At 37.8% G+C, this 23,818-nt stretch overlaps 2 protein-coding genes across 7 annotated transcripts in view; both read right to left on the minus strand.

Annotated features, from left to right (window-relative positions):
- IMPA1 (inositol monophosphatase 1) overlaps nt 1-10,531 on the minus strand; it is a 32,479-nt gene extending 21,948 nt beyond the window's left edge. The window contains exons 1-3 of one of the 6 annotated variants that reach the window (XM_043976460.1): nt 10,174-10,266; nt 9,952-9,995; nt 4,887-5,072 (exon numbers count right to left, since the gene is read on the minus strand). In XM_043976460.1, coding sequence (XP_043832395.1) covers nt 4,887-4,913 — 27 coding nt within the window. In that variant the 5' untranslated portion in view covers nt 4,914-5,072; nt 9,952-9,995; nt 10,174-10,266. Of the gene's footprint in view, nt 1-4,886; nt 5,073-6,721; nt 6,796-9,951; nt 10,003-10,173; nt 10,290-10,439 lie in introns of those variants that run through there. The other 5 variants (XM_043976461.1, XM_043976463.1, XM_043976464.1 and 2 more) reach the window with 5 other exon arrangements.
- An 11,395-nt stretch (nt 10,532-21,926) lies between these two features.
- SLC10A5 (solute carrier family 10 member 5) lies at nt 21,927-23,421 on the minus strand. The gene has a single exon (XM_043976536.1). The coding sequence runs from the start codon at nt 23,345-23,347 to the stop codon at nt 22,004-22,006; it is 1,344 nt and encodes a 447-aa protein (XP_043832471.1). The 5' UTR covers nt 23,348-23,421; the 3' UTR covers nt 21,927-22,003.
- Between the last annotated feature and the right edge of the window lie 397 nt (nt 23,422-23,818).

Genomic DNA, 23,818 nt, shown 5'->3' on the forward strand with positions numbered 1-23,818 from the left:
GAAGGTGGATAGCATTTTTCATCATGAGTCCTTTGGAATTTTCTTAAATCCTTGTATTGCTGAGAACTAGGTCATTCCCAGTTGATCATCATACAATATTGCTGTTACTGTGTACAAAGTTCTGGTTCCACTCGCTTCACTTTGCATCATTTTGTGTAAATCTTTCTAGGTTTTTCTGAAATCAGCCTGCTCATTATTTCTTACAGCACTATAGTATTCCATTATAATCACATGCCACAACTTGTGCCAATTTATGAAAATCCCCTCAATTTCCAATTGTTTGCCATCACAAGAAGAGCTGCTATAAATATTTTTGTACAAATAAGTCCTTCCCCACCCCACCCCCTTTTTTAATCTTTGGGATACAAATCTAGAAGTTTGTTGGGTCAAAAGGTATACACAGTTTTATAGTCCTTTGGGCATAGTTCCAAATTACTCTCCAGAATGGTTGGATCAGTTCCCAACTCCACCAACAGTTCATTAGTATTCTGATTTCTGCACATCCCCTCTAACATTTCTCATTTTCCTTTTCTGCCATGTCAGTCAATCTGCTAGGTGGGAGGTGGTACTTAAGAGATTTTTCACTTAATTTTTTTTTTGGCAGGGTAATGGGGGTTAAGTGACTTGCCCAGGGTCACACAGCTAGTAAGTATCAAGTGTCTGAGGCTGGATTTGAACTCAGGTCCTCCTGAATCCAGGGCCAGTGCTTTATCCACTGTGCTACCTACCTGCCCTTCACTTAATTTTTAATCTATGCTTCCAAGGCCCTTTACTGAATGGAATTTTTATTAGAGTCTAAAGAGAATACATTTAATATTTCTGCTTTTCTGCATTTGTAACATTTTTATGCCCTAATACAGTCAGTTTTTGTGAAGGTGCCATGTACAGCTGAGAAAAAAGCATACTCCTTTCTCTTCTTATTCAAGTTTTTCCAGAAGTCTATCATATCTAACTTTTCTAAAATCCTATTCATCTCCTTAACTTCTTTTTTATTTTATGGTTAGATTTTATTTAGCTAGCTAGCTAGCTAGAGATATATTTTTTCCTTCCCTCTTTCAATCAATTCCTATGCAAGTGAAGTTCAAGTGTTGCCCACCACTCCCCCCCAATTATCCCCTCCCCTATAAAAGCTCTTCCTTGTGCTGCCTTTTTATGTAAGATAATTTCCCTCATTCTTCCTCTTCCTTCCCCCTTTTCCCAATGAATCCTTTTTTCAAATACATTCACCTTTTTTTGAGAATATTCCAATATAATTGACTAACACTCATGCCCTCTGTGTGGACTTTTTCTAACTGCCTTAATAATGATAAAGTTTTCATACAGGAATGTAAATAGTGTAACTTTATTAAATCCCTTATGATCTCTTTCATGTTTATCTTGTTATGCTTCTCTTAAGTCTTGTGTTTGAATGTCAAATTTTCTATTCAGCTCTGGGACCAGAGTCCCTGTTCCCCTTCAGCCATAAGCACAAATACCCCTCTCCACCCTGGAACTGTAACCCAGAATTGCTTATGGGCAATGAATTTGCCAAACAGCACCAGGTCTTATGTCCAATGCCAGCAAAATGTCCCTATAATCTCTTTCTGGTCTGTTGTCTGACCCCCTTACCTTCTCTAAGCTGAGAGTTCCAGACAGCAGTTGCTGCGTCTGAGGCCCACCACTGGTACTGTCACAATGTGCACTCTGGGCCTATCCTCACCTCTCCCACCCTGGTGTCACAGACCTCTCTCTCCTGCTGACTTACTAAATTATCTTGGACTGGAAAAATGTCTCACTCTGACTTTTTCTTGGCTATGTCACTCCAGAATTTGATTTAATCATTATATTTAAATTGTATGGAGGAGAATGTTGGTAGAGTTCCCAGTTGGCTGGGTTGTTGCCTCTACTTCACCATCCTGCCTCAACCCCTCAGACCATTTGCTGAGATTTAAAACAGCTACCTCTGGAGACCCTAATAATTCTTCCAACCTATTAATAATTCTAGTGCAGATATAGAATATTTTCATAATTGAAAATACTCACATCATCTCAAAAGATGCCAGAGAATGGAGAATGAAAGGAAATAGTAGAGATTCAATAAATACTCTAAAGGTGGCATGTATCAGTAGGGTCAAACTCAAATACAAATGGATTCCTAGCTGCACACTGATTTAGTAAACTACAAAGTAACATTATCTGTGTTGTACTTTCATTTATTTCATTATATATTTCTCAACTGCATTTTAATCTGGTTCCTAGCCTTACTTGGGAGTTTTTCGAGGCTTCAAGTTTGACATCTCTGGTGTAAGAAATGAGAGAAAAGGAAGGAAAAAAGCATAAGAGGAACAAGCTGAGAATATTAGAAAATAAAGGAAATTGCTGTCATGTACAAAGGGAATAGTATCAAGTAGAGTATGGAAAAAGCAAAAAAGGAGTTTATAAAAGTAACATCTATGTTATAGAAAGAAAAAGTATTTATGATACCTCCTCTATGAGATCTGACTTTCTACCGACTTCTCAAAAGTGAAATCCTAAGAAAACGAAAAATAATTAAAAACATAACTAAAAGTTTAAAACACCACCTAGTACAATGAGTTTTTAAAGGGTGCCTGATGCAAGGTAGAATTGTCAGTTCTTTATTGTTTATAAAGATGAGGGACTTTTTTCTTTTGTGTAATGTTCTATGAAAGGATAAAAAGCATAGCATTTCTGCCTAAATATAAATATAAATCACATATGGCTAAAACTATTACAATGGGACTCAAATAATAGAAAGGAGTAAAAAAACTGAGTTAAAGCAGAGGGAAGGATAACAAGATTGTTTGTTTTCCTTCATGTAACATAAACATCTTGTAGCACTCCATGGCTCTTCATAATCTATTGTAGCCCCAGCCTACCTTTTGGACTTGTCTCCTACTATACTCTATAGTCTATATTTTAACCAAACTGGACTACTCCTCACTGTCTAAAAAACCTATTGCCTTGCCTGTTCTTTTGCTCAAACCTTTTCTTGGACATGGAACCTTAGGGAAACGGGATGAGTCTGCAATTGATTTACCCAATGAGCTTTGATTCAATTGGCTTTGATTCCCAGCCAAATACAAAAACATGTTATTAAAGGGATAGTTATTAAGTATTTAGAAAGGGGAATAATAACCACAGAATCACATAATTTTAGAGGAGGAAGGAATTTCAGCAGCCATCCTGTCTAATACATACCATAAAGAAATCCCTACTATAATACACCCGACAGATGGTCAGGTATATAGGAGAGGTATAAGATACACAAATATCCTATATATCAAGCTTCTACTTGAAGATGGGGGAGGGGAAGAACTCTATCAAGATGTCTCACAGATCTATTATCTAGCCCTATATATACCAACCCTGAGCTTCATTCCTGCATCTAAAATACCTTTTATACATTTCAAACTGAATGTCCCAAATCTCAAACTCAACATGTACAAAGCAAAACATAACTTTCCCTCAAAACCTACCCTTTCTTCCAGATTTCTCTATTTCTAAAAAAAATGTTTCACATTTCTGCCAGCTTCCCAGATTTGTAACCTGGTTAACATTCCTTCACTCCTCACTCTACTTTACTATACACACACAAAGGAGTTGCCAAATTTTAGATCAACTTCAACATCTTTCAAATCTGACTCCTCTCTGCTAATACCACCTAACAGAGCTCTTTAATATTTATTTAGTGTTTTATATACATTATTTCACTTAATTCTTTTAACAATCCTGTGAGATAATTGCAATTTTTATCCCCATTTTAAGAGATGATAAAATGGAGACCAAGAGAGATTAAGCCCAGGGTCCACACAACTGTTAAGTGTCTGAAACAGGATAAATTTGTAGTAGGCCCTCTCAACATGGTTGATAGGACTTCCTCCAGCAGCATTTAAACAGTACTCAAATAGAAGCAAAAAAAAGCAATGGTAGAAATAATCCAAAATTGCTGTTTGGAAAGGGACACATGGTGATAAGACCAGATGACGAGGAATTAGACAGTATAAGATGGCATAAAATTCAACTGCAGAATCAAGATTTCAAAGAGGGGAAGAAAAGTCTGTGATACCAGGAAGACAAGATAGAGGAAGAAGTTAACATAAAAATTAGTTGGTTAACAATACAATAAGGTTTCCAACATGGCAATAATGAGTGAGGGAGGAGAAACTGAGGAAGGAATTTAGGAGAAGCAGCATTGACATAGATGGGTAAGAGGGTTTTTGGGAGTGTACCAGAGGAAGTTTTCACCTAGGCAGTCTAGACCTAAATCACAGTGATTCTGCAAGGAAAAGATAACCACATTCTCCAAAGTAGTAATGGTAGCTGTGCACTAGATTCCTAAGCAAAAGGTGAAAAATGGAGTGAGGATGGGGTGACTCAAGCTCACTTCACTTTAGTTTGCAGACTGTTTCCTTCCCTTTTTTGAAAATCATGTCATTTTATTTTTTTCTCCATCTTTCAAATATCAATGATCAGTTCAGCAATCATAGTCTTCATTTCTTTCAGTACCAAAGAACACAGTTCATTTAAACAAAGATCTGAATTCAGCAAGGGTATCTAAGGGCTCTCTAATATCTACTTACTTATCTTAGACACCAATTCCCCATTAGCCACTTTTGTTCTGACTTTTCCAATCCAAAGTTCATTGTACTTGGCAGAGAAAACAGAAGTAAAATAAGAACTCTACATTCTCTCATTTGGGCAATCTACACCTAAAAGCAATCTACTTCCTTCCTTAATCCACTTTTCACCAATATAGGTAAAAATATACATTTTTTAAAAAAAAACTTTTTTTAAATTTTCCTTGATAGCCTCAGATTCTGAGCTTTAGCATTTCTGACACTATTCTTATAGTAATATCCTCTAATTTTGTAACAATCCTCTATTACCTGCCCTTGCTTCCATCTTCTGTACATATCTTTTTAAAATATAAGTTGGTTGGTGAATTCCCTGCGCATCCACATCAGCCTCTCCAGATAAGTCCTGCTTTTCTTCCTCATAAGAACTGTCTGCGTTTGTGTCTTCAGAATTTCACTGTTGAGAGATTCACATCCCTCCTCCTGGGCTGACTTTCCCTGTAGAAGTAGCATGGGTTCAAGAACAGTTTTATGCCAACTAACCCCAATTCCCTTTTTAACAGGATAAATTGACTGGTAGTTCAGAGGAATGACGAAGACATTGATAAACGTCTTGCTGAAATTTCTGTATATGAAGTCTGTCTGCATTACTACCCTGTGGACAAAGAGAAATATGGGCTGAACTATCATGCTTTTAGGTAGATTCAGAAATGGTTCTATGATCAGGCCCAAAGAGTAAACACTAATATGCAGATGACAACTTGTAACACTGGGGGTGCTCCCAGGGTTCTTTTCTTGGTCCTGCTCTACTCAATATTTTTATTAGTAACAGGTATGAAGGCACAGATGGCATGCTTAAAAAACTGGCAAATGACACAAAACTGGGAGGGCACTAGATGACAGCCAGGATTTAAACAGATCCCAAGCTAGAGCAGGAAAAGTGTTGATCAGATTAAGATTCTAGCAATATGAAATTTAATACAGGTGCATAAAATCCTATACTTGGTTCAAAAAATAATCTGCACAAATATAAAATAGGGATGGTGTTACTGAATAACAATTTGTGTGGAAAAGAAAATCTGGGGATTATGTGAACTCTAAGTTCAAAATGAGCCAAGAGCATGACACAGTTACCAAAAAGCTATTATCACAGGCTAAATTAACAGAGGTAAAGTGTGCATGAGGTTAATATCCCTTTGTAATGTGCTCTGATCAGATCACAACTGGACTACTGTCATCTGTTCTACATGCTTCATTTTAGGAAGGTCTTCAGCAAACTGGAAAATGTGAAAAGCACTAGAAGGGTGATGAGGGGCCTTAGGATTATGCCATATGAAATCTGGTTGAAGGACATATAATGTTTAGTTTGGAGATAAGCTTAAGCGGGATGTTAAACACCTTTATGTATTTTTAGGTCTGTCAAGCAAAAGATTAACTTTTTCTTGGATCTAGAGTACAGAACCAGGAACAATGGGGAAAAAGTTGGCAAGAAGCCAATTTAGACTCAATATAAGGAAAAATGTCCAAACAAAGCTAATCAAAATTGAAATGGCCTGCCTCAAAATGATGAATCCTGTCACCAGAGCTGTTCAAGTGGCTTCTTAACTGCTAGAAATATATTTTGTCACATGGAAATTTTTTGGCATTTATATGTATTTCTTTATGCTCAATCCAAAAATGCAAATGTAATTTTTCTTTGAGCCCCAATTATTAAGTGACAGGTGAATATTTACATAAATCACACAATACAAGGTGGTAATAAAGTATGGTTTGGTTGAGAAGATTAATGAGAAATCACAAACTAGTTGGCTTATTCTTGCCCTGTGAAATATCAGTTTATATGATAGTTGGCAAGAAGGCTGAGATGTAATATGTAGCAGATTTCTGTAAGCTGTATGCCACATATCATTTGGTAAACATCTTTATTATTTGTTTTCTCAAGGGTTTTGTACTTTGTTGATGTTGATGTGAGATTACTTAAATTCTCAGCATGCCTCTTGGATGTCAATTAAATCATTTTAATAATTTAATAATTTACTTTTAATAATTTTTGTTATGATCCAACTTATAAATATCAGAGACAAAATTTTACTGATCTAGTTAAGGAAACATATGAACTCTATTTTGGTTGTAAAATAGGTAATTACTATATAAGCCTTGGGCCTCTCATTTGTACTAACTGGCTGGATACATGGATCTCCTCACAAGCACTTTGCAGTTCCTAAAATTTGGAGAGAACAGAAAAGAAAAATTCAACATACTGCTATTTTTGCTTAACAAGTATAATAGGGATTACCTACAAATCTGGATACATTGTTCAACATCCAAATCTACCATAACCTATAAAATAAATTGTAACCAGAAACTTAGAATTTAGATGAACCTTAAGATTCAGATTGTAACAATGATGCATAAGAGATCAGTAAAGTGATCCTCAGATATAAATATCCTCAGATATAAATTTAATAACTCAAGAAGACCTAAATAAACTCTTTTGAAACCATAAGTCATCCAAAAATCAAGGTTAAATTTTATCTTCTAGACTATATGGATGGAATCTCCCATAAGAGAATTCTAAAATGTTTAAAACATGGAACCTCCCTTGAGCATTAAGTATAAAAATTATTTTTGGCATTAGTGGTGGAGATCTAAAAAAGACTGCACTCATACTATGATTACAACTTGAATATATGAATTTGAGTATAAACAGGGAAAAAACCTCACTACAATTGAGGGCAATATTAATTGCAATGGCCTCAAGGGAAATAATTCATTATAGGAAAGGAAAAATGTGACATGACAAGTCAACCACTGGTTAGTATTTTAAAGTTCTTTCCTACCTGTTGAACATTATATTTGGTTAAATTTGTCAAGAGAACAAAAATGATGCAGGTTTTGTCAAGGTTTAAATTCAAAATAATGAAGGCTTTATCTGAAAAAATAAAATTTTCATAAGTAAAGTTAAAATCAAAGAAGGGATTCCTGTAGTTCCTCAAATAAGGGATAAAAGGCATATTTTGAGAAATAACTGAATTCAAAAATATTTGAGGAAATTACATGGCAAAATTACCAAGAAATTGTCAATTAACTATTACCAAGTAACATGACTCAGGATCCATTAGTTTTATATTTGGATTCTTTATGGAAAAACTAGGTGCTATTGTGATGACCATTTTTCAAACTTCCATTAAAAAAATCTCCACAACAGAAAATTGATACCAGTAAAAATGGAATCTAAGGCATAATGACTTATAGTTGCTGGCTATTGAGAAAATATATTACATTCCACAATAAAAAATATAGCAGGAATATTTTAAGTGAATTAAAAGAGCAAAATTTTATTTATAAAATTATATTTTTGAAAAAATATTTGACTGAGATTTCCTCAAAAATGGTGGGTAATGGACAAAATCTGAAGCCATATTTGAAGTCAGGACAAAAAAATACTAATTTTATCCTCTCCTATCCCCAGCTCAAATGGCAACCTCTTGATGCCTTATCTGATTCTCCATTAATAGAAAATGTTTTTTTCTCTCAACTTCTACATAGTACTTTATATACCTCTTTTATTGGACTTCCAATAACAATCCAGGAAGTGTTTGTTAAGTACCAAATTTTAAGGAAGAAATTCACTGTTACGTGCTAGAGATGAAAAACAATCCCTGCCCATGGGGAGCTACTAGGATAATACAGGGAGAAAATAAATAAGTATATTAAATGATATCTAACTTGAGAATGTACAAAACACTAATAACCAACAGAATCAGGTACAGCATCCTTGAGGAGATAACACATGACAATAAGGACACAGGAAAAGGTGGAAGTGAGGAAAGAATATATCCCAGGCAAAGGAGACAAAATGGAGGCAGGAAATGGAATGCCATGGGCAGGGAATAGCAAATAAGTCAGTTTGGCTAGAATGTAGAGTGCATTAAAGGGAAGTAATGTTCATTAAGTCTGGAAATGTAAGCTGAAGCTAAATTGTGAAGTTTTAAATGCTAATCTGAAAAAAATCTATATTTTATTTTAAAGGTAAAAAGGAGTCACAGGAAGGGAGATGGTCAGGAGATTTGTGTTTTAGAAATATCAAGTAGGCAGCTATGTGGAGAAGGATGAATTGAAAATGGGAGAGAATAGAAATCGGAGGTCCAATCTGGAAGTTGTTTGAATAGTCTAAGTGATATAGGAAGAGGGAAAATATAGAGTTGGAAGTTGGAAGTGGGGGATAATAGTTGAGGGACTATTAAGAGTGAAGCCAGAAAAAAAGGAAAGAAAAATTTTAAAGTACCATGGAAATGCTTAACTAATACTGAGAAAAGAACAGAAGTTAGTTCAGAAGGGGACAGAGATAAGCAGAGCTGTTTTGTTACCATCATGTTAGCAAACTTTAAATAAGAATGCATGTCACATAAATTCATAGTTTCATATATACAACCCTCTTTTTCTGAAATGTTCGGTGTTTTTATTATTAAGTTTATCATAAAAGTGTTGTTGGGGTTTTTTTTAATTTAATATCCAGGTGAGACCTTAACAAAGTGATGCCTTGTACGTGAAAAGGAGGGGAAAAAATGAGAAATTATGGATGTAGAAAGAGCAAGGCCTAGCAAATGATTAGATATAAAGTGTGAAGGTAGGGGAAGAGTGAGCTGTGGAAGAAGGGTTACAAACCTGGATAACAGAAATAAATTATTACGGTGAAGGGGAGTAGAAGGGGGCAAGAGAGTGAATTTGGTTTTGGACATTTTTGAGACTCCTACAGTTGTTACAAATAAATATAACACATCGTTATATTTATGTCTATTTCCCTACTATTACATAAACTCTTTGAGCGCAAGGATTATGTTTTGAATCCAAGTGTCACATTAAAACAGAAAGAGTCCTTAGTCCAAACCATTTTCCCTGAAAGTTAGAGTGACCTTCCCAAGAGTATACAGGTATTAAGTTGAGGAATCAGGTTCTGCTCCGCGAACCAGCTATACCCCTCACTTATCTCTGTAGCCATAAGTCACTGCCCTCAGCCCTGTGACTTACACAATGGGGATGCCCAATAAACATCGTTCGAATGAAACATTCGTTTCTCAATTAAGACACAAGATTCAGTAATTCAACAAGCATTTATTAAATGCTTACTGTATGCAAGGAACCGGGGGGATACAAAGACAAAAACGTAAGCACTTAAGGAAACTGAAGCCCAGAGAATTTAAGACTTGTCTTAAGGTCACACAAATTGAAAAAAAAAAGTTGCAGACCAAGAAGTTGCCCTAAGGTGCTAACTCAGGAGTCTTTTCCACAGTATCTCAGGTGGGCGGTGAGGTAGGCAAGGAGGTGAGAGGGCCGTTCGTCCCCACCCCGCCTCCCCACCAAGGCAAAAGCTCACCAGTCGCTAGGCAACGGAGCCAGGAAGGGCGGGGCAGGGCAGGCCTGGGAGGACAAAGGTGGGGTAAGGGCGGGCCACAGACCGGATTTATTGCTGTCTAGCTCCTCTTTCCCTCCTCCCCTACCACACCCCACACCCCCATCCCGCGTAGCTCCAGGCTGCCTTTGATCCCCACTTCATGCCCGCCTGCCCTCCAGACCCCCCATCACCGCGGGTCAGAACCAGTTTTCTCCTAGGTCCAGACGTCACGCCCTCCTCCGCTCGCCGCGTATAGCCCCGCGGGCCGACCCCATCCCCAGTGCGCAGGCGTCGGAATCTGGCCGCAAGCACCGGGGAGGGAAGGGGGGAATTAGAGGTGGGGGAAGGGAAGGAGGAAGCAAGGAAGGCCTCATGCCACATGAAGCGGAGTTGGGGAGGAGGGGAAAGTTTGGCAGCTGGGAGGGGAGAGGAAGAGGAGGGTGGCGAAGACAGCTCCGAATCTCACCTACCAGTCTCAACCTCCAGCCGCCCCTCTCTAAAGCCGTTAGAATCCTTTCTTCCGGATCGGAAACTGTTCATGCTCAGGACAGGAAGTCCCGCCTTCTCCCTGGAATGTTCCCGAGTCCATGAGGGGGCCCAGGCGCATGTAGGGCTGTTTGAAGGCGGCTGGTCTTGCCCGAAGTGCCCCAATCTGGCCTCTCCCCGTTGTGCTCCTTACCCATTAATCTCCTTTTCTCCATTCCTCCTCTGGCCATCCTTTATCGGCCCCCTCCTCAGTCACTTTCTCCCTTAGGTCCTCCTTGCTTTTCCTTCATTTAAGACCCAGTTCAAATCCACCTGACATTTACTTGCTCACAATGTGACCTTAGGCTTGTCCCATCACTGCTGGGTGCCTCAGTTTCCCCAGCTTTGAAATGGAGATAATAATAGCACCTGCTTCCTGGCGTTATTGTGAAGCCAAAATGAGACCATATTTTAAAAGACTTTACAAACCTTAAAACACAATATAAATTCTAGTATTTGTATTATTATTATATTAGTAGTATTAGTATCATCCCTGTGGTAGCCTAGTAGGCCTGGGTCCAATTAGGGATGCTCTGGCCAAGAGGAGTATACTGTGACCATAAGAAATAAACAGTTGATTAGCTTGCTGGGGTCAGTAAGAAGGTATTCTTTCCTTGGAAAAGCAAAGCAGTTAATTAACCAGATAGTGGTTAGTCAAACAGATAGCAAAGCAGACCCATCCCAGAAAGTTGGGTGCCTTGACATTTATAGCAGGAGCCTAATTGGGCCAGATGTGCTTGCTAAGTGATTAGGACCAGGTAGTGACAATAATCTTAAATTAGGAATATGACATATTTACTGTTTCATGTATCCCACTCCCAATATCCAGCATCCTCACTCCCCAAACAGCTGTAACTTTTCAGTTTTAAGTCTATCTCCCCATCCCTGTCTATGCCCTATAAAAGTATTGTCTTTACTCTGGCTGATGGAGGAACATGCCATAACTCTGCTCCTCCCCAGGAGTTTAAGTTCAGACTTCTCCTGACCATATCCCCTTGTGCCAAATAATAAAAATTTCTACTTAAATTTTGATTGGATTGTGTGTGCAAGTAATTCTTTGATGAAGGAATATTTTCCAGATCCAGTTTCCTGGTGTCATAGTTCTGTGGTTTCATCCCCAATACTCATTCAGCAGCCCTTTATAATAGTATGATAAGCAATGCAAATAAAACAAAAAATAAGACTGTGGGGGACCAATTTTTAATTGAGGAGTGTTAGCTAAGCGGCTCGCTGCAATATTGGGGCAAGGAAGGAGACCGGCAGCTTCCCTCAAAACAGAAAAGGATTTATTTTAACAAGAACGAACTTAAAAAAACACAAACAGGATCAGTAGGATCAAGGGAAAGGAAATAAAAAGGGGAAAGGGAAATTATACAACCTGAAAAAAAAAATACTATCGCCCAGGAATCAGCTGAGAATACACAGCCCTGCTCCTATCAACTTCCAGCTTCCAGCTAGAATGGCAAATTCTTCCCTTTCCCCAAAACCCCACACAGACCCCAACCAATTGTCTGGCCACACTAGGCTTCCAATCATTATAATTTTGCCAGGCCCGTGTAGGGGTCCAGAGTGGTGGTGATGACATGAGGTGCCGGCACCATGGCAACAGCTACAACCAGTGGGTGGAGCACTGTGCTATTTGCAGAGCCCCAGGCCAGTGTGCACCAAGGCATAAAAACCTCAAATAACAATTAATTCTTTACAAGTCAGTCATAAGTTATTTGCTCAAAACATGTTATTACTTAGGTACTTGTGAACAACTGATCAGCGAAAATACCAGATGCTTTGTTTGAGGGACCTTTTGTGTCATATGGCAAAAAATGGAATTGGTATTCCTTGAGAGGTTAATCTGCTTAATTTACATACTCTGGCTCTTCTTTGATAACTGCTTTGGTTTTCTGGACAAAATTAGCCAGACAGTAAAAAGTGCTGTATAAATACTCGGTGTCCTAAAAGTCTTAGTGAGGTTTTAAGTTTTAGTAGCTTAAGTTATAAGCTATACAGTGGTCGTAATTGTCTCCTCTCAATAAAGATATAACCATCACCATTCAAATTACACTCCTCCAGACCTATTTGAGGACAAAAGTCTCAGTCCCCCTTCCCTCCCCTCTGGCAAACAGATCACATGGTTCAAGTAGCCCTGAGCTGGTCTCAATGAGGTCCTCTTCTGGGCTTGGTCCTTATAAGGGACTGAAGAAATGTCCCTCTGTCACCTCCACCATTGGCTGAGAACCCAAAGAATAATTATGGAAATTAGGGGTAAGAATACTGGGTTCTATATTACCTAGATTTCCTGAGTAGATTGTAACCCTTAAATAATTGGCCAGTAATGAACAAGGGGAGGGTCCATTTTGAGTCAGGGAGTAGGGGTTAAAAAGGGGCCTTCGAGCCCTCACTCTCTGCACTTGCACTTGCTGGCTGTAGTTATTAGCAAGTGTCCATTCTTGAGAGAATGAGAATAAATGTACTTTTAACACATCTCTACTGAGTTCCAGAGAATTATTGAGCAGAGGTTGTTTTCCTCTCATAACTGGCACAGGAAATTTTATTTTATTGAACAATGCTTTTACTCCCATCCAATGATTGCCTTCCAGAATTTCCTTTTTTACAAAAAGCAACTAAATTCAGCATTGTCGTTAGTTATTATACCTGCATGCTGGAAATGAAATCTATTCCTGGAGTCAATGAGATCTCTTAATAAATAATACCTTATCTTTACTTTTCTGAGGCCTCATGCCCTAAGCTTCAGATTTAAACAGGATCCTATGAGAGAGTAGAAAATGAGCCTTTGTTTTGTGTTTTGTTTTTTAAATAAAGTCTCCCAGTGTGTTGGCCAGTCATTCATCCTTAAAACTGTTGTAATTCTATGAACACTCATTTTACTAATATAGATTACCATCCATGTGGGCCTTCTAATTCTATATGCTTTCTCCTACCTGTCTTTCTGTAAGTCACCCACAGAAAATCCTCTCAACACACAAAGGTCCTTTTAGATCTTTTTAAATTTTGTAGATATTGGTGTTGCTCTTGGACTTCGGATCTATTTGTTGCATAATTTGTCTACCTCTTATTTATTCATGGGGTGGCAAATTTATAGCTGGAAGGGATGTTACAGATGGTATAGCCCAAAACTAACATTTTTCAGAAGAAGAAACTGAAGCTAATTTACCTACCCTATGTCACCCAGGTAGTAAATGGCAAAGACAAGGATTCACATTGAAGTCCTCTGATTCCAAATCCATTGATCTTTATTCTATACCCCATTACCTACCTTAAGTAATAATCATACTTGATGAATTTTATACAACTTTTGAATACCAAATCATCACTGATCATATTCAGCCTACTCACAAACCCATTATGTTTTTCTACTTATTTCTCTTAAGGTTACCTACAAATTTTATTTTTATGGAATTGTATTGAATGATTCATAATGATACTGTTAAGGGCTAAAATTCTAGCGAAACAGGGGCAGCTAGGTGGCGCAGTGGATAGAGCACTGGCCCTGGAATCAGGAGTACCTGAGTTCAAATCCGGCCTCAGACACTTAACATTTACTAGCTGTGTGACCCTGGGCAAGTCACTTAACCCCAGTTGCCTCACTAAAAAAAAAAAAAATTCTAGCTAAACTGTCTAAAATATCTAGTGAGTGGTCGCCAATAAATTATAAGCTTTAGCAAGAGTTAGACTTTTAAGCATTTATTAAGGAGAATAAGAATTTGATAAAGAGAGAAGAAAGGCCTAGATTCCTATTAAAGGGAGAGCGCATTTCTAGCTGCCTTCTCCACCAGCATCCCCAGGAAAGAGCGTGAGACCAAGCGCCAGTCTCTTCCTTTCTCCTCCCACTAACCCCCGTCACTTCCTGACACCAAAGAAAAGACTCCTGGTCTTGCCCTCAAAGACCTTCGCTTCATGGGTGGAACTCTTCTATGGTAAGTCTCCAGCAGGTGGCGTCATTCCAATCGTTACAATACAACATTACTGGGAATATATAGTATTAAACAAATGCATTTTTGTGGCAGGGAACATTATAGGATTATTGAAAGTGCTGTGTAGTTTCTGAAATTCTTTTCAGCCCTTTCCCCTACAATTCTAGGTATATTTCATTCATCATCTGTAGTGAATATGTATCAAAGAGGTTATGGTAACACGAGCATTGAATGTCAGGCAGAATTTGAACCCTACTGTACTTGGTTATGACCCCAACATCAGTTCTATTTCCACTACACCACATTTCATCTTTATATAATACTGTACAAAAAAGGAAATTTAATTTAAACGCAAAATATGAATGTGTTTCCCTTCAGTTGTCCCTGAGATTTCTAAAGTGGCTTAATTATTTTTCCAGATGGGAGGTTGAAAACAGTTCTGAAAAGATTAAGATCAATCCTATATAGTTTTCTTATTGGTCTATTTACTAGCTATCCCTTCCACATCGTGGTGGGGGTTAAAGATGGTACCCCCTGGATCTGGAAAATCCACTTAAAAATTTTTAGCCTTCCCTTCAAACCAGAGAAGTCTGAATTATTATGGTATTAAAAGATAAAATATGGGGGGCAGCTAGGTGGCGCAGTGGATAAAGCACCAGCCCTGGATTCAGGGGTACCTGAGTTCAAATCCGGCCTCAGACACTTGACACTTACTAGCTGTGTGAACCTGGGTAAGTCACTTAACCCCCATTGCCCCCCCCCCACAAAAAAAGATAAAATATGTTTATATTATACAATACTATATATATATTTCACGCACATCTGAGTTTCTAAAATTTCTCTGTGTCATCTACTGACTGACCTTTGCATGTTTTCTGTGGCTTCCGCAAAACTTCCCCCAAATTCCCATTTAATTTTGTATGCCAACACACAATATAGATATAGATATAGATATAGAGATAGATAGATAGATAAACAGGATAGGAAAAGTTGGAATGTGGAAGGGATAACTGTAATTGATTTTGCCCTGTAACTGCTTAAATCATGGTTCTTTGTCTCTGAACTTAGTTCTGAGTTGAGGTGGCCTGTAGTAGGTTAAGTTTAAAACTCCAGCTCTCCTGCCTCAAGGAATTTAGCTGACCTTGTAGAATGTGTGAGAAAGCAAGGGAGTTTGGGCCTGATATATTTATTCCGCCAAGCTATCCCTCAGAGATGTCTGGTTTGCTGGCCACTATCTCTCACCTGAACTCAAAGAAAGAGCACTTCTTAGTCTCATAAGAAAAGGGGGCAAGGAGAGGTGTTGTTAGCCCCCTTTACCAAGCTTTCAACCAATCATGTTCCCTGCACCTCAGCTCTGCAACCATTCAGGTTGCCCTTAACTCCATGGTGTTATCTCCCCTGTTCTTATTTTTGTTCTAATCTCTCCAAAAACCTACATAAGGGGAACTGTCCTCTTGTTTGGGGTCTTTGGCAAAAATGGAAGCAAGGCATGGACCCATTTATTGACAAGTAGCATGCTCCAACTAATAAATGGAGATCTGCCTCAATTTACTCTTTTCTTAAAATTTTATTGAAATAGTTCTAATTTGGGGACAGCTATGTGGCACAGTAGATAAAGCACCCTGGATTCAGGAGGACCTGAGTTCAAATCTGGCCTTTGACACTTACTAGCTGTTTTAATTTGATGTATCTGTGTGGGTGTCCCTTTTACAGGAACAGGTTTGAAGCTTTTGTCTGTCTAATCACTTAAAGACTTGTAACAGGTTCTTTATCCTGGTATAAGAGTAAATGTGGTAGTATAATGCCCTTATGCTAGAAAGAACCTTATGAAAAAAATATGACGGCCTTCATTTGTAACATGAATCCTGGCTATGTAAAATAGACTGCACAAAAACTGATTCATTAAATCGGCTTTATGCCATTAATCAGAAAGAATATCTCAGATAAAATTCTATGGGTCTGGGAGTATACAATCAATAGTGACTTAACCAAGTGCACTCCCATTTAATTCACATATCTCTGTTAATAAGTAACCCACTATGACACACCAATAAAAGAATATAAAATGATGATGATTTGGATTATTTTGAAGTCTCAAGTTCAATTCCCAGATACTCTACTGCTTCTTAAAGTGGAAAATTGCTCCAGTGTGCATAATCATAAATAACCACTTGATTTGTTGATCTACTCAAGATGACAGTGCTTTCCCTCCCTGCATTCAATACCCTTTTAGAATGTTATTAATGATCATTTAGTCCATCCTCATTTTATTAGTGAGGAAACAAGACCAAAGTGGTTGTAACTTGAATATGGTATAGAGTCTGAATTGGAATACAGGTCTTCTGGCTCCAAATCTAGTAGTGGCCTTTCTACTATGCCAACTTGGGTATAATCAGTCAATCAGTCAACAAGCATTTTTTAAGAATTTAGTATGTGCCGGGGACTATGTTAAGAGGCTGGGGACAGACAGACAGACAGACACAGACACACACAGACAGACACACACACACACAAACAAAAACAGTCCCTGCCATCAGAAGAGCTCATATGCTAGTGGGGGAGACTATATTTAAACAGCTATGTATATACAAGATATATAAAGTAAATGAAAGGGAATTTCAGAGAGAACTCAATAGAGAGATAGGCTTGAGGGTGAGCAAGAAAAAACTCCTGCAGGGAGCAGCTAGGTGGCGCAGTAGATAAAGCACCAGCCCTGAGTTCAAATCCAGATTCAGATACTTGACACTCACTAGCTGTGTGACCTTGGGCAAGTCACTTAATCTCCATTGCCCTGCAAAAAAGAAAGAAAGAAAGAAAGAAAGAAAGAAAGAAAGAAAGAAAGAAAGAAAGAAAGGAAGGAAGGAAGGAAGGAAGGAAGGAAGGAAGGAAGAAGGAAGGAAGAAAGGAAGAAGAAGAAAGAAAGAAAGAAAGAAAGAAAGAAAGAAAGAAAGAAAGAAAGAAAGAAAGAAAGAAAGGAAGGAAGAAAGAAGGAAAGAAGGAAAGAAAGAAAGAAAGAAAGAAAGGAAGGAAGAAAGAAGGAAAGAAGGAAAGAAAGAAAGAAAGAAAGAAGGAAAGAAAGAAAAGAAAGAAAGAAGGAAAGAAAGAAAGAAAGAAGGAAAGAAAGAAAGAAAGAAAGAAAGAAAGAAAGAAAGAAAGGAAGGAAGGAAGGAAGGAAGGAAGGAAGGAAGGAAGGAAGGAAGGAAGAAGAAAGAAAGAAAGAAAGAAAGAAAGAAAGAAAGAAAGAAAGAAAGAAAGAAAGAAAGAAAGAAAGAAAGAAAGAAAGGAAGGAAGAAAGAAGGAAAGAAAGAAAGAAAGAAAGAAGGAAAGAAAGAAAAGAAAGAAAGAAGGAAAGAAAGAAAGAAAGAAGGAAAGAAAGAAAGAAAGAAAGAAAGAAAGAAAGAAAGAAAGAAAGAAAGAAAGAAAGAAAGAAAGAAAGAGAAATTCCTGCAGAAGATAGGATTTTAGCTGAGTCTTGAAGGAAGCCATGAGGCAGTAGTAAGGAGGGAGAGAATTCCAGGTATGAGGAACAGCCAATAAGTTAACATGAAGTTAAGAGATGTAGTATGAGGTGTAAGTTCTTTACACAAAAATAATACAATATAGAGCTGAAAGGAACATTAAAGATTATCTAATCCTAATAGTAATTAGATTTTCCCAAGTCTCATTTCAATGAGATGTTGTTCTGAAAAGTTGTTATTCAAAGAAATTTTATAGTGAATACCATAAAGCAAACCAGGAATCCTTTTTGGAAGATAAATAATCACCTCCTAATTTACTTATCTTTTAATAAACCTGGATTTTTGTGCATTCATTGAACCAAAACTCTTTCTCCAAAGTCTTTAAGAATCTCTTAATTGGGAGAGAACAAGGTGGTACAGTGGATAAAGCACCAGCCCTGTATTCAGGAGGACCTGAATTCAAATTTGGCCTCAGGCACTTGACATTTACTAGCTGTGTGACCCTGGGCAAGTCACTTAACCCTCATTGCCCTCCCCCCCCCAAAAAAAAAGAATCTCTTATTTGCCAGATTTAATGGCCTTTTTTCAATCTTCATCTTTTTTTGACCTTTCTGCATGCAGACTTTGACACTGATGATCACCCTCTACTCCTTGATACTATCTCTATCCAGGTTTTCATCTCACTACCCTCTCCTGGTTCTTTTCCTAACTTATCTGACCAATCCTTCTCAGTTTCCTTTACTGGCTCTTCCCCCAAGTCATATCCACTAAATATGGATGAGCCCTAGGTCTTTATCCTGGGCCCTCTTCTCTTCTCCCTCTATGCTATTTCACTTGTTGATCTCACTAGCTCCAAAGGATGCTATACAGATGACTCTCAGATTTACCGGTCTAGCCCTAACCTCTCTCCTGACTTCCAGTCTAACACCTCACATCTCTGACTGCTTATTAGACATCCTGAATGGAATATCCTGTGGACATCTTAAAATTAACATGTCCAAAATTGAACTCTTCTTTCCCCCTAAACCTTTCCTTCTTCCTACCTTCTCTGTTACTGTTGAGGATACCACCATCCTTCTAGTCACCCAGTCTCAACTCCTCATTCACTCTCACCTCCAATATCCAATCTGTTGCCAAATCCTATTGATTTTATCTTTATAACATCTCTGGAATATGGCTCTACTTTGGCACTACTCTCACACTGGCATGTCTTCATCATCTCACAACTGGACTATTGCAATAGACTGCCTATCACAAGTCTCTCCCCACTTCAGTCCATCCTCCATGCAGCTGTCAAAGTGATCTTCCTAGACTACAGTCCCCCCCCCCCCCATTAGATTATGAGATCCTTGAGGGCAGGGACTGTCTTTTGCCTTTTTTTTTTGTCTTCAGTGCTTAGTACAATGCCTGGCACATAGTAAGGGATTAATAAACGTTTATTGATTGACTGATTGATTGTGTCCTCCCCCTTACTCAATAAAGTCCAGTGACTTTCTCCCCTCTCCAAGATTAAATATAAAATTAAATATAAAATCCTGCTTGGCACTCAACATCCTTCACAACCTGCCCCATTTCTATTTCTAGGCATCTTTTACCTTACACATTCCCCCCACTCACATACTCTGAAATTTAGTGACACACTGACCTCCCTGTTATTCCTCAAACAAAATGGCTGATTCTAAGCATTTTCATTGACCATTTCATGTGTCTGGAATGATCTCCTTCCTCATCCCTACCTCTTTGCTTCCCCAGCTTCCTTCAAGTTCCGGATAAAATCTCACTTTCTACAGGAAGCTTCCCTTCTGTTGATTATTTAAAATGTATCCTGCACATAGCTTTTATGTATATAGTTGTTTAAATGTTGTTTCCCCAATTAGACTGTGATTTCTTGAGGTAAGGGGCTGTCTTTTACCTTTCATTGTACTTGCACTCAGCACAAGGCCTAGCTCCTAGTAGACAATAAATGTTTATTGACTGACTGAGTAGGGCATGTATGTAATCTCTTTTCCATGGTTACATGAGATGGGAAATATAGTTGTGTTTGATTCTTTTGTCATGTGATAAGAAAACTAGGAATTACATGACACTATGGGTAAAATGGTGAAAGATGCTGGTAGAAACTATTAGTAAGTTCTTGATACCATCCCTAATTGTCAGATTGAAATATTCAATCATTAGCAGAGACTTAATGGTAACATTTTTTACTATGGCTAAATATATGAATTGTTTTAAGCATGGGCATACCTTGAGAGCCAAATCCTTTGAAAGAAACTAGACAGCTAGAAGAGATAGGAATTACTCCCACTCAAAATTCAGAGCTTGTTCTATAGAAAAATAGACTTTTAAATATGGATCCTATTCTGGTTTTTACTCATATATGATAACCAATGCTGTTTATTCATTCAACAAATATGTATTAAAACCAAGGTGTTTCTGACTTCACTGCTATCTACTATATCAAATGCCATGGAAAAAATAGAAACAAAGTGTCATTGGAGTACCAAGGAAGATGAATGGTGGGATTTGATCTGGACTTTGAAGGTTGGATAGAATTTTAAGAAAAATATTGAGGTCATCATACCTTCTAAGGAAAGGGGATAGAACCAAAAGGATGTGGAGACCCAAAAGACCACAGTAACACAATAGTCTAATTTGGATTAAAATAGGAGACATACCTAGATGGGAAGGTTCTTAGAGTTTTGAATGCTGGACTAAGGATTTGGGGGTCTATTTGAAAAACAATAAGGAGCCAATGAAGGTTTTCAAACAGGAGTCTAAGATGATCATATATCATAACTTAGCAAGATTAACATGGCAGAAATGTATAGGAAGCTTTTGAAATATAACCAGGTGATGGGTAATGAGGGCACAAAATAGAGCAGTAATGACCATGGAAATCGAAAGTAAAAGAGAACTATGAGAAATGTCACAGTGCTAAAATCTGTAGGATTTGTAGATAGATTGAATATGGAAATAGTGAGGGAGAGGGAAGAAGCAAGAATAATATCAAGACTTTAAGCCTAGATGACAAAGAGAAAAGTCAGCACCATTTATAGATAGAAGAAAGGTAGAAAAGGAGGCAGTTTTGAGGCAAGAGGATGAATTCTGTATGTGATGTATTGAAATACAGGTACTGGAATTCAAGGTGGACATTATTTCATTTGGTAATCATGTGACTTAGTGGACATAGTGCTGGACCTGAAGTCAGGAAGACCCGAGTTCAAATCTGGCCTCAGACACTTGGCTGTATGACCTTGGGCAAGTCACTCAACCTGTCTGCCTCAGTTTTCTCTAAAATGAAAATAATAATAGCACTTACCACCTACAGTTGTTATGAGGACAAAGGGAAATAATATTTGCAAAGTGCCTTACAAACTTTAAAGGGCTATATGTTTGCATAGTAGGTACTTAAGGCAATATAAGATGATAAAAGATTCATTTATGCAAAATTATAAAATATTTTAAAATGTTTTCTTTTTTTGTTTTTTGGGTTTGTTTTGGTTTGGTTTGGTTTATTTTGGTGGGGCAATGAGGGTTAAGTAACTTGCCCAGGGTCACACAGCTAATAAATGTCAAGTGTCTGAGATCGGACTTGAACTCAGGTCCTCCTGAATCCAGGGCCATTGCTTTATCCACTGCGCCACCTAGCTGCCCCCGAAATGTTTTCTTTTGATGGAGATGAGAATCAAAAGGGTCCAGCTCAAACCCCATTTTTCTGTCTAACCTTTCAAGAAAAGCTACTACCCAGGCTGGTATTCAACTGCATCAGTGTTTTATCACAAGGTCAGTTGTACATTACTAAGTAACTTACTATGTCACTTTATGTCTTTTTTTTTGTCTGGTTTGGTTTCTTTTGATTTGATTACGGTAACCTTAGCTGTAGTGACTGCTCTGACTCTGAATTCCTATGGAAACTCATCTTCCTTTGATCTCTTACAGCCTTTATCTGCTATCCTACATATTTAACACTTATTTAGGTCTTGTAGTGTTTCTTCTTTTTTTTCTTATTTCCTAACCAAACTGAAAGATTCTCAAAGACTAGGACTGTTTCTGATATTAATTTTTATTCCCTCCTGAGCCGAATACCTGACAGGTGCTCAGTAAATACTTGTCTGATTTTTATTAGACAAAAGATTTTAGTTTTTCATCCTCTACATTTAGAACGATAATTTTCTTGGCCTTGTATAACAGAATCATAAACAACATTTCACAGCCAGAACACATGGCTACTGTAAAAGGAGCAACTGATGCCAAATCTGCCTTCTGTTGTGGAAAAGAAAGCTGAATAATGGCCAGTGCTAAGAAACTATTTAATGCCCCACCTTCGATAGCAACCGTTTTGCAAACTGGAAGAGGCAACATAAACATTTTAGAAAAAGAGTATCCAAACAACAAACCCAAAGCAGGAACTAATAGTCCCAGGAAAAATACCTCCAAGTTAATTGTTTTTGTTAACAGTAATCCCATCTTGAAGCTCAAATATATCCCTACAGACATCAATACAAAACTAAAAGGTTTAATTATTTTCTCCAGGTAGCTAGACCATTTAGGTACTTTCTGCTTAATGATAACGCCTATCGATATTGGTATAACTATGAAAAGGAGGGTTGTCATGATTTTAGAAACAGGAATATGAAGTGAACCATGCAGCCCCAACAGTCTACTATAAATATAGGAATTTACAGGCATCATTATCAGTGCTAATAATGTTGAAGCACAAGTCATCACGATGGCCAAAGTGATATCACCTTCCAGAAGCAAGGCAAAGAGGTAGCCTCCACCTCCTCCAGGACAGGTACAAGTCATGACAAATCCGAAAGAAAGAGCCTGAGATAATGCCAAAACCCTAGTTAAAATAAATCCACAGAATGGCATGACAAAAAATTGTAGAGCTGCACCAAGAAGTATTGGTAAAGGTCTCTTCCATGCAATCTTGAGTGTCTCCATTTCAATCTTGCAGCCAAACGCACATTTATTAAGCAATATCACTGGTAAAATCAGCATTAGGGCATAGCCGTCAAAATGCAAAGGTGCCTGGAGGAGAGTCTCTGTTTTCTGTTTGAAGATTACCTTGATCTGGATATCTTTTATCTCTTCAATGAGTCTGTCTTGCCCACCTACAAAATCCCATAGCTGAATGGTTAAGCTTGTCTCACCTGCTCTCTTTGTCAGTAGGTTTATTTTAAAGTTTGTAACCTCCGAAGACATCTCGGTCACGTTTACTACTTGTGCCACTTCCGGGTCTTTTAAATATACAGAAAGATAGCTCCTGTTTGGCCCATTGCTCTTGTAGCTTGACCTCACACTTAATGCTTCTTCTGTCTTTGTGTAAAGCAGGATTTCAGTCTTGTCTGTCCTCAGAAAATGGATCAATGGTTTATTCACTTCACCCACGGATAGACCCAAGATTTGCAAAACTAAAAGTTCTATAATCATTTTAGAAAACATAATATTCTCTGTAGCCATCAGACCAGGAAAAATTACTCAGATTTAAGAAAGAATTTCATCCTTGCCAGTATTCCAGTTCCTGGTTGCTTTAAGTTGAGGTAAATAATGAATTGTTTTTGCTGGATCAAAGTTCAGCAAGAGGGAGGAGAATAACCTCTTGGGCTCTTCAAATAAACATAAGGCTATTTAGTGATATAACCTGTTTAACCTGAAGTCATTTGTTAAATAAAAGAAGTGGTATTTTAGCAATTCTAGGGGTTTGGTTTTTTTACAATGTATCATAAACTTAGTAAATAAAACTACATTAAAAACCTTATGAACAAAAGCAGAAATTTTGAACATATTTTTATTGACAATTCAATAAAAATTATATTCAATCAATGACTTTTGAAGAAAGAATTAAAATTTAACTAGAAACTAAATAACTTCATCTTTTGATTTTGTAGGCCAAAGAACACTCCACAGAAACAATAGAAAATTTAAAGAAAA

The sequence above is a fragment of the Dromiciops gliroides genome, chromosome 1 (assembly GCF_019393635.1).
Source record: "Dromiciops gliroides isolate mDroGli1 chromosome 1, mDroGli1.pri, whole genome shotgun sequence".
NCBI classification, from domain to species: Eukaryota; Metazoa; Chordata; class Mammalia; order Microbiotheria; family Microbiotheriidae; genus Dromiciops; species Dromiciops gliroides.

What these genes read in the sequence shown, in the direction of transcription:
- SLC10A5 (XM_043976536.1), bottom strand. Translation starts at nt 23,347, where the DNA reads ATGGCTACAGAGAATATTATGTTTTCTAAAATGATTATAGAACTTTTA.